This window comes from Anolis sagrei, chromosome 6 (assembly GCF_037176765.1).
Source record: "Anolis sagrei isolate rAnoSag1 chromosome 6, rAnoSag1.mat, whole genome shotgun sequence".
In the NCBI taxonomy this organism is placed as follows: Eukaryota; Metazoa; Chordata; class Lepidosauria; order Squamata; family Dactyloidae; genus Anolis; species Anolis sagrei.
The window spans coordinates 127911877-127928027 of record NC_090026.1 but is presented as its reverse complement, the minus strand read 5'-3'; the positions used below and the strand labels follow the sequence as shown (position 1 = coordinate 127928027).

The window sequence follows — 16151 nt, the reverse complement described above, 5'->3', positions numbered from 1 at the left end:
CGGAACCAAACTCCTGAAGGACCAAAAGTCAATTGCACTACGTTGGAAAGAACACTACCAAAGCCTCCTAAACTGCAGCTCCAATGTGGCCGAAGAGGTCCTCTCACAAATCCCGCAACAACAAACCAGAGATGAGCTTGCAGCACTGCCTAGCTTGGAAGAAGTCAGCAATGCCATCAGCCAACAAAAGAATAACAAAGCCAGCGGACCGGATGGGATCCCTGCTGAAATCTTTAAAGAGGGAGGACCCGAGCTGACACACCAACTCCACCAGCTCATAGAAAAAGTGTGGGTGACCGAGAAAATCCCAGCAGACTTCAAGGATGCCACCATCATCACCCTCTTCAAAAAAGGGGAAAGAACAGACTGCGGAAACTATCGAGGTATCTCCCTTCTAACCTCAGCTGGGAAAATCCTCGCAAGAATCCTTGCAAACCGCCTTCTGCCCCTCTCAGAAGACACCCTCCCAGAATCCCAGAACGGCTTCCGCCCCTCCAGAGGAACCGTGGACATGATCTTCACTGCAAGACAGCTCCAAGAAAAATGCAGGGAACAAAACCAACCTCTGTACATGGCATTCATCGACCTTGCAAAGGCATTCGACACAGTGAATCGCAGCGCTCTCTGGACCATCCTCCACAAAATCGGGTGCCCTAACAAATTTGTGAACATCTTGCGGCTCTTCCATGATGACATGATGGCAACAGTCTTGGACAGCAGTGGCTCCCAAAGTGACCCATTTAAGGTGGAATCGGGTGTCAAACAGGGATGTGTTATTGCCCCAACTCTATTCTCCATCTTTATTGCTATGATACTTCACCTTGTTGACGGGAAGCTTCCCACCGGAGTGGAAATAATCTATCGGACAGATGGCAAGCTGTTTAACCTCAGCAGACTGAAAGCCAAAACCAAGGTCACAACAGCATCTGTTATAGAACTCCAGTATGCTGATGACAATGTCGTCTGTGCGCATACAGAAGAAGATCTACAAACCACTCTAAACACCTTCGCAGAAGTATACACGAAGCTTGGCCTGTCACTGAACATCGAGAAATCCAAAGTGCTGTTCCAGCAGTCACCAGCCGTCCCCTCTCCAATGCCAGAGACACAGCTTAATGGTGTAACATTAGAAAATGTCGACCATTTCCGCTACCTTGGCAGCCACCTCTCCACCAAAGTCAACATCGACGCCGAAATACAACACCGCCTGAGCTCTGCAAGTGCAGCATTTTCCCGAATGAAGCAGAGAGTGTTTGAGGACCGGGACATCCGTAGGGATACCAAGGTGCTTGTCTATAAAGCTATTGTCCTCCCAACCCTGCTATACGCCTGTGAGACGTGGACTGTCTACAGACGTCACATGCAGCTCCTGGAACGATTCCATCAGCGCTGCCTCCGGAAAATCCTGCAAATCTCCTGGGAAGACAAGCGGACAAACGTCAGTGTGCTGGAAGAAGCAAAGACCACCAGCCTTGAAAGGATGGTCCTCCAACATCAACTCCGCTGGACAGGCCACGTTGTCCGGATGCCTGACCACCGTCTCCCAAAGCAGTTGCTCTACTCCGAACTCAAGAACGGAAAACGGAACGTTGGTGGGCAGGAAAAGAGATTTCAAGATGGGCTCAAAGCCAACCTTAAAAACTCTGGCATAGACACTGAGAACTGGGAAGCCCTGGCCCTTGAGCGCTCCAGCTGGAGGTCAGCTGTGACCAGCAGTGCTGCAGAATTCGAGGAGGCATGAGTGGAGGGTGAAAGAGCGAAACGTGCCAGGAGGAAGGCGCGTCAAGCCAACCCCGACCGGGACCGCCTTCCACCTGGAAAAAAATGCCCTCACTGCGGAAGAAGATGCAGAGCAAGAATAGGGCTCCACAGCCACATACGGACCCACAAGGAAACCCATGATGGAAGACCATCTTACTCGTCCAACGAGGGATCGCCTAAGTAAGTAAGTAATACAGATATATGTGTTTTCTTGCATTTTGGGATTTGTTGCACTATCGGTGCTTTCAAAAACTTTCAAAAGAAGTGCCTTCTGGGAGATGGTGATGGTATATAACTAAAGTTTCAATTCCCTTTTAAAACTGCATCTCCCTCATTATTATTATTATTATTATTATTATTATTATTATTATTATTATTATATGGTGCACAAATGTGTGAGAATGATGCATAATGCAAAAAGTGCATAAGGATGAAGATGCACACAAATGCAGAAGTGTCCATTATGCAAAAATGCACATGGATGATGGTGCACAAATGCATGTGGATGGTGGTGCACAAATGCATGATTATGGTGCATCATGATACACAAATGTGTGAGAATGGATGATGAGGATGAACAAGTGCACCAGTGTCCATGAAGCATAAATGCATGTGGATGATGGTGTTTTACCCACCTCTCCCCATGGCTCATGACTTTGAATTGTGCTCGGAAGCTAATAGGCAGCCAGTAGAGCTGGCGCAGCAATGGCGTCGTGCGCTCCCTGTACCCCACTCCGGTGAGCAACCTGGCTGCCGAGTGTTGGACTAGTTGGAGCTTCCGGGCAGTCTTCAGAGGCAACCCCACATAGAGTGCGTTACAGTAATCTATTCAGGATGTAACAAGCGTGGACCACCGTGCCCAAGTCAGACGTCCCAAGGTACTGGCGCAGCTGGCACACAAGTTTAAACTGTGCAAAAGCTCCCCTGGCTGGAGTTCCAGGTTCAGCGATGAGTCCAGGATCACTCTCAAGCTGCAAACCTGTGCCTTCAAGGGGAGTGTAACCCCGTCTAACACAGGCTGTAACCCTATGCCCTTTTCGGCCTTACGACTGACCAGGAGGACCTCTGTCTTGTCTGGATTTAGCTTCAATTTTTTTCCTCTCATCCAGTCCGTTACAACTGCCAAGCACTGGTTCAGGACTTGAACAGTCTCCTTAGTAGCAGGTGGGAAGGAGGGACAGAGCTGGATATCATCTGCATACAGATGGCACCGAACCCCGAAACTCCGGATGATCTCCCCCAACGGCTTCATGTAGGTGTTAAACAACATAGAGGACAGTACCGAACCTTGCGGGACCCCACAGTAGAATGGCCGTGGGGCTGAGCAGGTGTCCTCTAACAATACCTGAGAGCGATCCTCCAGGAAGGACTGGAGCCACTAAATCAGTACCTCTTAAGGCCCATTCCTGCAAGGCGTCCCAGAAGGATACTGTGGTTGTGCATCTGGAAGTTTGGTCATTCCAATTTCCAGATGCACAATACAAATATTTTGCCGTATTATTTTGGCACAATTTTACTATGCCGCTGTATATCATGAGACTTGAACAGATTTGGGGGTCCATGGGAGTCCTGACTAAACCTCAATGGATACCAAGGGTCCATTATATTGCATGGAGCATCATCTCAAAAGCCTTTCATGATCACATGCCTTGTCCAATTAACAGTCCAAATCCCACCCTTCCAACCCCTGAATTGCTTGCACCTAAATCTGTCCTTTGCTACATAAGCCACTTCCTGAATGTTGTGAGCTGTTGGGAATCAGTCTGTGTTTGTGTTTCAGGATCCTGATGTGGGAAATGATGGTGCTGAGGTTGCCGAGGCTGTGGTACGAGATGGAGATGGTTTGGTCAATGATTTTCATACAGACAATGACAGAGAGGCTTCAGTGCAAAGGGCAGTTTCTCATGAGAATATTCCTGCTAGGCCTAGCAATGATAATTCACTCCCTCTCTCTGTGAGCTCTCAAGATTTGGGTTTGGAAAACAATCTGACACCTGGGAATTTTAATGAGCAGCCAGATAGGGAGCTGAAGAATAGGCGGCTGGAGATTAGCCAGGATCGACAACAAACTCAGTATTTATGTCGTTCCGAAAGGCTTCGTCTGATAAAGGGAAAATGTGGGGGGAAACGAAACCAATTTCTGCGTTTTGGGATATAAAATTTGCTTCAAGAGAAAACTTGTTAGATCAGGCATCGTTTGGAAACCAAGTTCTTGTGCCATGGAAGTCTTGTTCAAGGGGTCTTGTTTCTGTGGAGTTTTTTTAGCCTTTTGGATTGTCTTTGCATCTTGTTTGATTCCTGTCTGAATTAATCCTGTCTTAGATTGCTTTTATTTTTTGTGTGGACATTGCTTTGTGTTATGGACTAATTACTTTTTGAAACTTGATTTTCTTACAAGCATTTATTTCTTCTAGCTATTTACTAAGTTTCAATAAAAGATTTGTCTCTTCACTCTTGGTGTGGTGTGTTTAAAGTCAGAGCGCTTCTTCTTGACCTGGAGTGCAACATGAGCATTGAGAAGGTGCAAATATTGCATGGAGCTATGGCTGCTAAAGTGGTGTCAAACAGCATTAATTTATTATTTATTTATTGTTTATTTATTTACTTTACTTATATACCGCTGTTCTCAGCCCGAAGGCGACTCACAGCGGTTCACAACAAATACGAACAGCAAAAATTCAGTGTTACAGTAAAAAAACAGTTAACAACCTAACACATTACACAATTAATAATTACTACAATACCCATTCACTGTCGTCTCGTCATCAAAAACATGTTCCAGATTCGTCGTCCATTGTTCCATTCCAGTGTTCATTAACCAATCATTGCACTAATTATTGGAACGCCTGCTCAAACAGCCAGGTCTTCACTTTTTTGCGGAATACCATTAGAGATGGTGCTAGTCTAATGTCCGTGGGAAGGGCATTCCACAGCCGAGGAGCCACCACCGGGAAGGCCCTATCTCTCGTCCCCGCCAGCCGTGCTTGAGAAGTATAGTCTATAGTGTAGACTCACCCATGAACTTCATGCAGTGGAAAGATACTAAGAAATTGCTTTGACTCATTCCAGCTATGTATACAATTGTTTCTCAGAGTGACATTCCCAAAATAGGACTATTATCTAACTAAGTTACACCATCCACAAAATAGACTCAATACGCAGAGAGAAAAGATGATAGGTAAATTCTTTATTTAAGGTTTGCCTTTACCTTCCTGGATTTTTACAACAGCGTTTTTTGCTAAAAGAAATTTACTTTTCAAGAAATAACACAAAGATCTCATTTTTTCTTCCAAAACTTTCTATAATCATCCAACTTAAAGTCGTCGTCAAAAGTCGCCTCCTCTTTGGGTTTAAGCTTGACGCCATCTCGTTTCCGCAACCGGGCTCTCCTTTCGGCTTCGGGGAGAGTATTGATGTCGATTGGTATCTAATGAAGGAAGGACAATAACAATTACAACAACTAAACATTACATTTAAAAAACATGTGTACGATTGCCAGTGCACAAGAAAGGAATCCATATTCTTTGGCAAAGAAGGCTAAAGGCCTTCTCAAGTTGTAACTCTCACGATTCCATAGCATTAAGTCATCACAGCTAAAGCAGCATCAAACTGCATTATTTCTGCAGTGTAGATGCACCCACAGCAATACAGCAAGGCTATATAAAAGGGGGGGGGCATGGGACAGTTTCATCTTGTCTCCTGCATATGTCATCAGTTGGGGACCCCTCCCCTCAGGACCAATAGTCGCTCTGGGCCAGATTGAAGAGAGAGGGGGCCAGAAGACAGTTGTCTCCCATGCTATGATAATAATATAATATAATATATTGTATATACGTATAATATTTACAATATTATAATGTAATACAATATAATACTATGAATAATATATTATAATTATATATTTTATATTACATGTAATATTACTAATAATATGACAATATAATGGGATAGTACAATATCTATATATATATATAAATGCTCTGTTCATTTTGAGTGACACCATAACTCAAAATCCGCTGGACAAATTGCCCCCAAATCTGGCCTCAAGACACTTACCAACTCAAAAAGTGACCATCACTCGAAAAAACTGATTTTGTCATTTGGGAGTTGTAGTTGCTGGGATCAACTACAATCAAAGAGTATTCTGAACTCCAACAATGATGGAATTGAATCTTGGGACACAAGATTCCCATGACCAACAGAAAAGACTAAAAGGGTTTGGTGGGCCTTGACCTTGGGTTTTGGAGTTGTAGTTCACCTACATCCACTGTGGAGTCAAACAATGATGGATATGGACCAAACTTGGCACGAATATTCCATATGCCCAACTAGGAACGCAGAGGAAGCTTGGGGGAAATAGACCTTGACATTTGGGAGTTGTAGTTACTGGGATTTATAGTTTACCTATAATCAAAGAGCATTCTGAACCCCACCAACAACAGATTTGGGGCAAAGTTCCCACACAGAACCCCGTGACCAATAGAAAATACTTAAGGCCATCCAGTCCAACTCCCTTCACCAGGGCAAGAAAACGTAATCAAATACTATTTACCCACAAGCATAAAGAAATTACATATATTAGAAACCAACACTTTCTCATTACTTTATTTTCCAGATCACCTGACTGGGCCACAACAACGCGTGGCAGGAGACGGCTAGTATCTATATATATCTATATAAATGCTCTATTCATTTTGAGTGACACAACAACTCAAAATCCGCTGGACGAATTGCCCCCAAATTTGGCCACAAGACTCTTACCAACCAACGGAGTGACCATCACTCAAAAATATTGATTTTGTCATTTGGGAGTTGTAGTTGCTGGGATTTATAGTTCACCTACAATCAAAGAGTATTCTGGACTCCACCAATGATAGAATTTATTTAGAGTATTTATATTCCGCCCTTCTCATCACACAGGGTGGATCAAAATGCACATATACATGGCAAACATTCAATGACATAGACACACACCATGTATAGACAGACATACAGAGGCTATTTAACATTCCAGCTTCATGAGGATATGCTTTTGAATTACGACCACCGGGGGAGCTGACGCTTCACCATCCACTTGTGACACCGATGGAGTACTTTCTCATTATTTTGCATGCTGCTGGAGAGTTTTATGGCATTTTATATTAGTTAAATTAGCCTCCCTGCATAAGTGGTACCTAAATTTCCTACTTGACAGATGCAACTGTCTTTCTGGCTGCAAAGGGTGACAGCAAGCTAGACAAATGGTCAGGAGCTTACTCCAACCAAGCTTGGGACACAAGACTCCCATGACCAACAGAAAAGACTAAAAGGGTTTAGTGAGCACTGACCTTGAGCTTTGGAGTTGTAGTTCACCTACATCCAGAGAGCACTGTGGACTCAAATAATGAAGGATCTAGACCAAACTTGGTACGAATACTCCATATTCCCAAATATGAAAACAATCAAAGAGCATTCTGAACTCCACCAACGATGGAATTGAACCAAACTTGGCACACAGAACTCCCATGACCAAGAGAACATACTGAAGGGTTTGGTGGGCATTGACCTTGAGTTTTGGAGTTGTAGTTCACTACATCCAGAGAGCACTGTGGACTCAAATAATGAAGGATCTAGACCAAACTTAGTACGAATACTCCATATGCCCAAATATGAAAACAGATGGAGTTTGGGGAAAATAGACCTTGACATTTGGGAGTTGCAGTTACTGGGATTTATTTATTTATTTATTTATTTATTAATGCACTTGTATACCGCTAATATCTCAGCCTAAATCGGCGACTCATTGCGGTTTACAACATTTAAAAAACAATATTCAGTTAAAAGCATAAAACACATATACAGTACAAATTATTGGGCCACCAATAACAATCCTATGCATCTCATAACTGGAATCGTAATCCAAAATTCATCGTCCGTGTATAACCAATCCTTAGTCATCACAATTCGTTACAACGGATTAACCGAATGCTTGTTTAAACATCCATGTCTTCAATCTTTTCCGAAACACCATCAGCGAAGGGGCTGATCGTACCTCTATGGGGAGGGTGTTCCAAAGCCGGGGGGCCACCACAGAAAAGGCCCTATCTCTCGTCCCCGCCAGCCGAGCTTGAGAAGCAGGCGGGATCGAGAGCAGGGTCTCCCCGGAAGATCTCAAACTCCTGGTGGGTTCATAGGCAGAGATGCAGTCAGATAGGTAGCTTGGGCCGGAACCGTTTAGGGCTTTAAAGGCCAACGCCAGCACTTTGAATTCAGCCCGGTAGCAGATCGGTAGCCAATGGAGTTGGCGCAACAGGGGGGTTGTATGCTCCCTGCGCTCCGCTCCTGTTAAAATCATGGCTGCCGAGCGTTGGACTAGTTGGAGCTTCCGAGCTGTCTTCAAAGGCAACCCCACGTAGAGAGCGTTGCAGTAGTCTAAACGGGATGTAACCAGAGCGTGGACTATCGTGGCCAAGTCAGACTTCCCAAGGTATGGGCGCAGCTGGCGCACAAGCTTTAGCTGTGCAAATGCTCCCCTGGTCACCGCCGAAACCTGGGGTTCCAGGCTCAGCGATGAGTCCAGGATCACACCCAAGCTGCGAACCTGCATCTTCAGGGGGAGTGTGGCCCCATCCAACACAGGCTGTAACCCTATGCCCTGTTCGGCCTTGCGACTGACCAGGAGTACCTCTGTCTTGTCTGGATTCAATTTCAATTTGTTCGCCCTCATCCAGACCGTCACAGCGGCCAGGCACCGGTTCAGGACCTGGACAGCCTCCTTAGGAGCAGGTGGAAAGGAGTGACAGAGTTGGACATCATCCGCGTACAGATGACACCGTGCCCCGAAACTCCGGATGATCTCCCCCAGCGGCTTCATGTAGATGTTAAACAACATGGGAGACAATATTGAGCCCTGAGGAACCCCACAAGACAATGGTTGTGGGGTTGAACAGGTGTCCCCCAACAACACTTTCTGAGATCGACCCTCCAGGAATGACCGGAGCCACTGCAAAACAGTACCTCCAAGACCCATTCCTGCGAGGCGTCCCAGAAGGATACCGTGGTCGACGGTATCGAAGGCCGCTGAGAGGTCGAGCAGCACCAACAGGGACACACTCCCCCTGTCGAGCTCCCGGCGCAGATCATCCCGGCGCAGATCATTTATAGTTCACCTATAATCAAAGAGCATTCTGAATCCCATCAATGATAGAATTGGGCCAAAGTTCCTACACAGAACCCACACGACCAACAGAAAATCCTATGTTTTCTGGTGGTCTTTGGAGACCCTCCTGACACTCCCTCCTTCCTTAAGGTCATCCAGTCCACCTCCCTTCATCAGGGCAAGAAAACATAATCAAAGCCCTTTTGACAAAGAGCCATCCAGCCATAGATATAGATAGATATATACGATTCACACACACAAATATTATTTATTTATTTATTTACAATCTTTGCATACTGCTTTTCTCACCCCAAGGGGGACTCATTGTATGTATCTTGTAAGCCGCTCTGAGTCCCCCTCAGGGTGAGAAGGGCGGCATATAAATGTTGTAAACAAACGAATAAATAAATAAGCTCTATCTGGACAAATTCAGCGCTCACCGATAGGATCCGCCTGGGTTCTTTGTACCGGATGTGGATGGTGGAGCCGTCAGGTCTGACCAGCAGAACCGGATACAACCGGCCGTACTTCTGCCTTGAAACGCAAGCGATGGATGTCCGGTTGGAATTGGGTTGGCATGCGGATGTGTGAAGATGGCAAGGCCTGGGAAGCAATGCACAGAGCGCCTCTCCTTGCAAGAGCCTGGAACCAATTTAAGCAGAATGGAAACCGTCTATCAGTTCAGTGCAAGAGCTGATGCATGCTAGCACTCAGTATGGGTCAATAACGCCAGTGTGATGCAGCCGCCTGAGCATTAGAATGAATGCAGTTTGACTCCACTCTAACTGACTTGACTCAGTGCTATGTACTAATGAGAGTTGTAGTTTCACAACTCTTCTCTGTCAATGAATACCAGTGCTTCAATAAATAATAACTCCCATTGGGTTGCTGTAAGTTTTACGGGCTGTATGGCCATGTTCCAGAAGCATTCTCTCCTGACGTTTCTTCCACAACTATGGCAGGCATCCTCAGAGGTTGTGAGGTCTGTTGGAAACTAGGCAAGTGAGGTTTATATATCTGTGGAATGTTCAGGGTGGGAGAAAGAACTCTTGAATGTTGGAGGCAAGTCTGGATGTTGCAATTATCCACTTTGATTAACACTGAGAGGTCTTGCAGCTTCAAAGCCTGGCTGCTTATATCCTGGGGGAATCCTTTGTTGGGAAGTGCTACCAGGCCCTGATTGTTTCCTGTCTGGAATTCCCCATTTTTTTACTATTGCTCTTTAAGTATTTTCCTGATTTTAGAGTTTTGTTTTAACACTGGTAGCCAGATTTTGTTCATTTTCATAGTTTCTTCCTTTCTGTTGAAAGTGTCCACATGCTGCTTGTGGATTTCAATGGCTTCTCTGTGTAGTCTGACATGGTGGTTGTGAGAGTGGTCCAGCATTTCTGTGTTCTCCCATAATATTCTGTGTCCAGGTTAGTTCATCAGGTGCTCTGCTATGACACACATATCTGTTTGATAAATGCGCCACAGGACCTTCTCTGTGATGGCCCCTCGGCTCTGGAATTCACCCCCCAGAGATATTAGGCAAGCCCCCACCCTGGCAGTCTTTAGAACTCTTGTTTGTTGGAGCTAGGTGTGAATGTTTCAAATGACCACCTTGATTAGCATTTGATGGCCTGGCAGTGCCCAAGGACAAGAGGGATCCTCTCACTTATGATGGAGTCTACCGTGTACCATGCAGCTGTGGACAAGTCTACAGAGGGACCACCAAATGCAGCATTGCCCAGACACGCATCAAGGAACATGAAAGGCACTGCAAACAATTCCAACCAGAGAAGTCAGCCAGAGCAGAGCACCTGATGAACCAACCTGGACACAGCATATTATTTGAGAACACAGAAATGCTGGACCACTCTCACAGCCACCATGTCAGACTACACAGAGAAGCCATTGAAATCCACAAGCATGTGGACAATTTCAACAGAAAGGAGGAAATCATGGAAATGAACAAAATCTGGCTAACAGTATTCAAAAACTCCAAAATTAGAACAGCACAACAACAGAGAGGAAACAAACAAGGACATCTAATCACCTCTCAACAAAAGATTGCCCAGGCACTGCAGGCTATCAAATGCTAATCAAGGTGGTCAGTTGAAACATTCACACCTCGCTCCAGCAGACAAGAGTTCTTTGTCCCACCTTGGTCATTCCACAGATATATACACCCATTTTCCTAGTTCCAACAGACCTCACTACCTCTGAGGATGTTTGCCATAGATGCAGGCGAAACGTCAGGAGAGAATGCCTCTGGAATATGGCCATATAGCCCAAAAAAACCTACAACAACCCAACTCTTATACTATCAAATCAGGTATTTGTACCTTTAATGATGGATATAGATCAGGCATGGGCAAACTTCAGTCTTCCCTCCAGGTGTTTTGGACTTCAACTCCCACAATTCCTAACAGCCTGTTAGGAAATATGGGAATTGAAGTCCAAAATACCTGGAGGGAGGGTCGAAGTCTGTCCAGGCCTGTTGTGTACTCTGTGTAAAGTGGCTTTCAGACTATGTATATAAGGTGTACAAGAAACATAAAGGAATGCCATGTTTAGACTTGGGTCCCATCTCCAAAATAATTGCACAATGTGCATATATGGGTGTTCCAGAATCAATACCCTATAGTATTACATACCTGAGAGTCCTCCTGATGGTTGTCATCATGCTGACGATGATCCAGAACTTCTTATAACAAACTTCAGGCTAACAATGATTTATAAGATACGAGTTTTTGGATGGGCGAAAGCTGTGCTTATCGGGCATGATCCAAGGGCCACGTTCTTATCACATCTGCTGGAAGAAAAATAAAATAAAATCATTACATTGTCGAAGGCTTTCATGGTTGGAATCAATAGGTTGTTGTAGGTTTTTCCGGCTATAGCCATGTTCTAGAAGCATTCTCTCCTGACGTTTCGCCTGCATCTATGGCAAGCATCCTCAGAGGTTTTGAGGAGTTCTAAGACAAATTGAAGTTGTAAAACTATTTCCCCAATTCTGTTCAGAATGGCCATAAATTGATTTTTGGAAATTATATTACATTGGCCTTCAATGTTATATTACACACTTTTAGGTATAAATTTGTGCATATTGTGCAACACTGACACTGAAATACAACATCGTCTGAGCTCTGCGAGTGCAGCATTTTTCCAAATGAAGCAGAGAGTGTTTGAGGACCAGGACATCCATAGGGATACCAAGGTGCTTGCTTATAAAGCCATTGTCCTCCCAACCCTGCTATATGCCTGCGAGACATGGACTATCTACAGATGACAAATGCAACTCCTGGAACAATTCCATCAGTGTTGCCTCCAGAAAATCCTGAAAATCTCTTGGGAAGACAGGCAGACAAATGTCACTGTGCTGGAAGAAGCAAAGACCACCAGCATTGAAGCAATGGTCCTCCGCCATCAACTCAGCTAGACCAGCCACGCTGTCCGGATGCCTGACCACTGTCTCCCAAAGCAGTTACTATGCTCCAAACATAAGAACAGGAAATGTAATGTTGCTGGACAGGAAAAGAGATTTAAAGTTGGGCTTAAAGGCAACCTCAAAAACTGTGGCATAGACAACAAGAACTAGGAAACCCTGGCCCTTGAGAGCTCTAACTGGAGGTCAGCTGTGACCAGCAGTGCTGCAGAATTAAAAGGGGCACGAATGGAAGGCGAAAGGGAGAAACGCACCAACAGGAAGATGCATCAAGCCAACCCTGACCAGGAACCGCCTTCCGTCTGGAAAGCGATGTCCACACTGTGGGAGAACATGTGGATCGAGAATAGGGCTCCATAGCCACCCGCGGACCCACCACCAAGACTCTACATCTGGAAGACCATCATCCTCGATCTATGAGGGATCGCTTAAGTAAGTAAGTGTGCATAACTGTTAATAATTTATTCAAAAATGTTGTATTTTAATTCATTTCAATAATAAATACATATTAGTTGTCTCTATAGCCCCTGGACGCCTTCGTTATTATATTACACGCTTTTGGGTATAATTTATGCATAAGTGTTGTAATTTATTCAAAAATATTACAATTTAATCCAACTCATTTAAATAAAGAGTTATAAACAAATAAATACTTATTTGTTGTATTATATTAAATCATCCTTCATGTACACAAATGACCAGCCACTGCCAGAAGGGACAGAGAGTTTCATCTATGCTGATGATCGTGCCATTACTGCTCAAGCAGGGAGCTTTGAGATGGCAGAACAGAAGCTCTCCGAAGCTCTAGGTGCTCTTACTGCCTATTACAGGGAAAACCAGCTGATCCCCAACCCATCTAAAACACAGACATGTGCCTTTCACCTCAAGAACAGACAAGCATCCCGAGCTCTGAGGATGATTACCTGGGAAGGAATCCCGCTGGAGCATTGCAGCGCACCCAAATACCTGGGAGTCACTCTGGACCGTGCTCTGACCTACAAGAAGCACTGCCTGAACATCAAGCAAAAAGTGGGTGCTAGAAACAATATCACACAAAAGCTGACTGGCACAACCTGGGGATCACAACCAGACACAGTGAAGACATCTGCCTTTGCGCCATGTTACTCTGCTGCTGAGTATGCGTGCCCAGTGTGGAACACATCTCACCACGCTAAAACAGTGGATGTGGCTCTTAATGAGACATGCCGCATTATCACGGGGTGTCTGTGCCCTATACCACGGGAGAAACTACACTGCTTAGCCGGTATTGCACCACCTGACATCCGCCGGGAAGTAGCAGCCAATAGTGAAAGGACCAAGGCAGAGACATCTCCAGCTCATCCCGTTTGGGTATCAGCCAGCACGTCAACGACTTAAATCTAGAAATAGAGACACTCGCTGGAACACCTCAGCAAGCAAGAGTCCAAAAGTGGAAGGCTCAAACCCAGCACCTCAACCAATGGCTGATACCAAATGAGACTCCCCCCTGGGCACACAAAGGACTGGGCGACTTGGAAGGTGCTGAACAGACTGCACTCTGGCACCACGAGATGCAGAGCCAACCTTAGAAAATGGGGCCACAAAGTGGAATCCTTGACATGCGAGTGTGGAGAAGAGCAAACCACTGACCACCTGCTGCAATGCAACCTGAGCCCTGCTACATGCACCATGGAGGACCTTCTTGCAGCAACACCAGAGGCACTCCAAGTGGCCAGATACTGGTCAAAGGACATTTAATCCACTACCAGACTCACAAGTTGTGTATTCTGTCTATTTGTTTGCTTTGTTCTGTTAGAAATGTAATGTAATGGACTGGTTGCTCTGACACGACAAATAAATAAATTTCCATTTCTGCCTCCCCCCATTTCCTTCTGCAAATGGTTTGTCCCATTCAGCTCTTCAATGGTTTCGTCCTATAGGAATATTGCTTTCACTTCCCGCCTCCCCCATTTCCTTCTGCAAATGGTTTGTCCCCATTCAGCCTTTCAATGGTTTAGTAGTCCATAGTCGTCGTCCCCCCCATTTCTTTCTGCAAATGGTTCGCTCCATATTCTTCTACTCACGCTTCTCTTTCCTCCGCAATGCTGTCGCGTAATGGTTTGACCCGCTCCCCCCTACAAATGTCCCAAATGGTTTGATCCTCGCTTGCGCCTTGTGCAAAAGAAGCCTCGCTCACGTGACTCGTCGTGACCAATGAGAGTCCTCCTTCTCGTAGCCCCGCCCACAACTCCTCCTTTTCTCCTTCAAGGGCATTTCCCAACGTCATCACTCCGCGACGAGAGAGAGGGAAAAGGACGGCGCGGCGATGACGTCGACAAAGCCCCGGTCTGAGGGGCGGGGCTTCCTTAGCGGCGCCCCTCAAATCCCGTTCCGTCCCGCCGCGCTGCCATTCCGGGAAGCTTCTCTCCCCGGCTCCTTCCTTCCATGCGCTGGCGACGCTTTCTGTGCCGAGCGTTCTCAGGTAAGGGATTGAGTGCACTCATTTCCGGTCCCCCGTTAGACCAGAGGTGTTTCACTGAAAGGCGCCCCCTCTGCAACCTCACCCTTCAACTTTGGTTCCGCCTTGCAGTCCTAGTCTACGCTTGCCTGCCATTATTTCTCTCCCACTCCAAAGGCTCCTATCCTTCTTGGTGTCAATTTTAAACAACACATTCCTCTCTGTTTTGTTTCCTTATAATCATCTTACCCTTTGGTTTGGGCTCTTCTGCCAATATCTCAAAGGAATGATGGTCTTGGAAAAAAGAGACCCCCGAAGGTCATCTAGTCCGACCCCTTGCTCAGTGCAAGATCTGCAGCCAAAGTAGATGCAGTTTCAAAATACTAATTTGCAAGAAATACCTAACAGTAGGAGATGGGTGCATATATTGCTTAATTAATTGATTAATAATACTAATGTAATAATACTAATATATATTATATAATATTAATTATATTATATATATTATATCTACTACAACTTATGATGTAATGCAATAGATTATATAATACTAGGAGGGTCATATACTGGTAATCTATATCTATATGTGTGTGTGTATATATATATATATATATATATATATATATATATCTATATCTATATAAATGCTCTGCGCATAATGAGTTCCTTAAAAACAAAAGAACCAATGAACGAAATCACACCAAATTTAGCAACAAAACGTCTCACAACACAAGGAGTGACCATCACTCAAAAAATTATGATTTTGTCATTTGGGAGTTGTAGCTGCTGGGATTTATAGTTCACTTACAATCAAAGAGCATTCTGAACTCCACCAATGATGGAATTGAACCAAAGGTGACACACAGGACTCCCATGACCAACGGAAAACACTAGAAGGGTTTGGTGGGCATTGACCTTGAGTTTGGGAGTTGTAGTTCGCCTATATCCAGAGACCACTGTGGACTCAAATAATGATGGATCTGGACCAAACTTGGCACGAATATTCCATATGCCCAAATATGAACACAGATTGAGTTTGGGGGAAATAGACCTTGACATTTGGGAGTTGTAGTTACTGGGTTTTATAGTTCACCTACAATCAAAGAGCATTTTGATCCCCAGAAATGACAGATTTGGGGCAAATTTCCCACACAGAACCCCCATGACCAACAGAAAATACTTAAGACCATCCAGTCCAACTCCCTTCACCAGGACAAGAAAATGTAATCAAAACCCTCCTGACAGAGAGCCATCCAGCCATAGATATAGAGAGATATATATGATTCACACACACACAGATATAGTATCACACATTTGAAAAGGACCCCTAAATAAGGACAATAATATGTTGCATTTTCCAGAGTAGGCAAACCAGACACTCTCCA

General features: G+C 44.9%; 2 protein-coding genes across 3 annotated transcripts in view; one reads left to right on the top strand and one right to left on the bottom strand.

Moving 5' to 3' along the window:
• Positions 1–4927: 4927 nt before the first annotated feature.
• Positions 4928–14520, bottom strand: MRPL55 (mitochondrial ribosomal protein L55). Of its 2 annotated transcripts, none has more exons than XM_067470399.1 (4): positions 14393–14520; positions 11539–11696; positions 9340–9541; positions 4928–5188 (listed from the first exon to the last, which is right to left on the bottom strand). In XM_067470399.1, the coding sequence occupies exons 2-4, from the start codon at positions 11565–11567 to the stop codon at positions 5039–5041; spliced, it is 381 nt and encodes a 126-aa protein (XP_067326500.1). In that variant the 5' UTR covers positions 11568–11696; positions 14393–14520; the 3' UTR covers positions 4928–5038. The 2 variants fall into 2 exon arrangements, with proteins under 2 accessions (XP_067326500.1, XP_067326499.1); XM_067470398.1 differs by having other exon boundaries at positions 11539–11693.
• A 127-nt stretch (positions 14521–14647) lies between these two features.
• The window catches only part of GUK1 (guanylate kinase 1), a 37587-nt gene continuing 36083 nt past the window's right edge, over positions 14648–16151 (top strand). Inside the window, exon 1 of the mRNA XM_067470396.1 lies at positions 14648–14790. Coding sequence (XP_067326497.1) covers positions 14754–14790 — 37 coding nt within the window. The 5' untranslated portion in view covers positions 14648–14753. The remainder of the gene's footprint in view (positions 14791–16151) is intronic.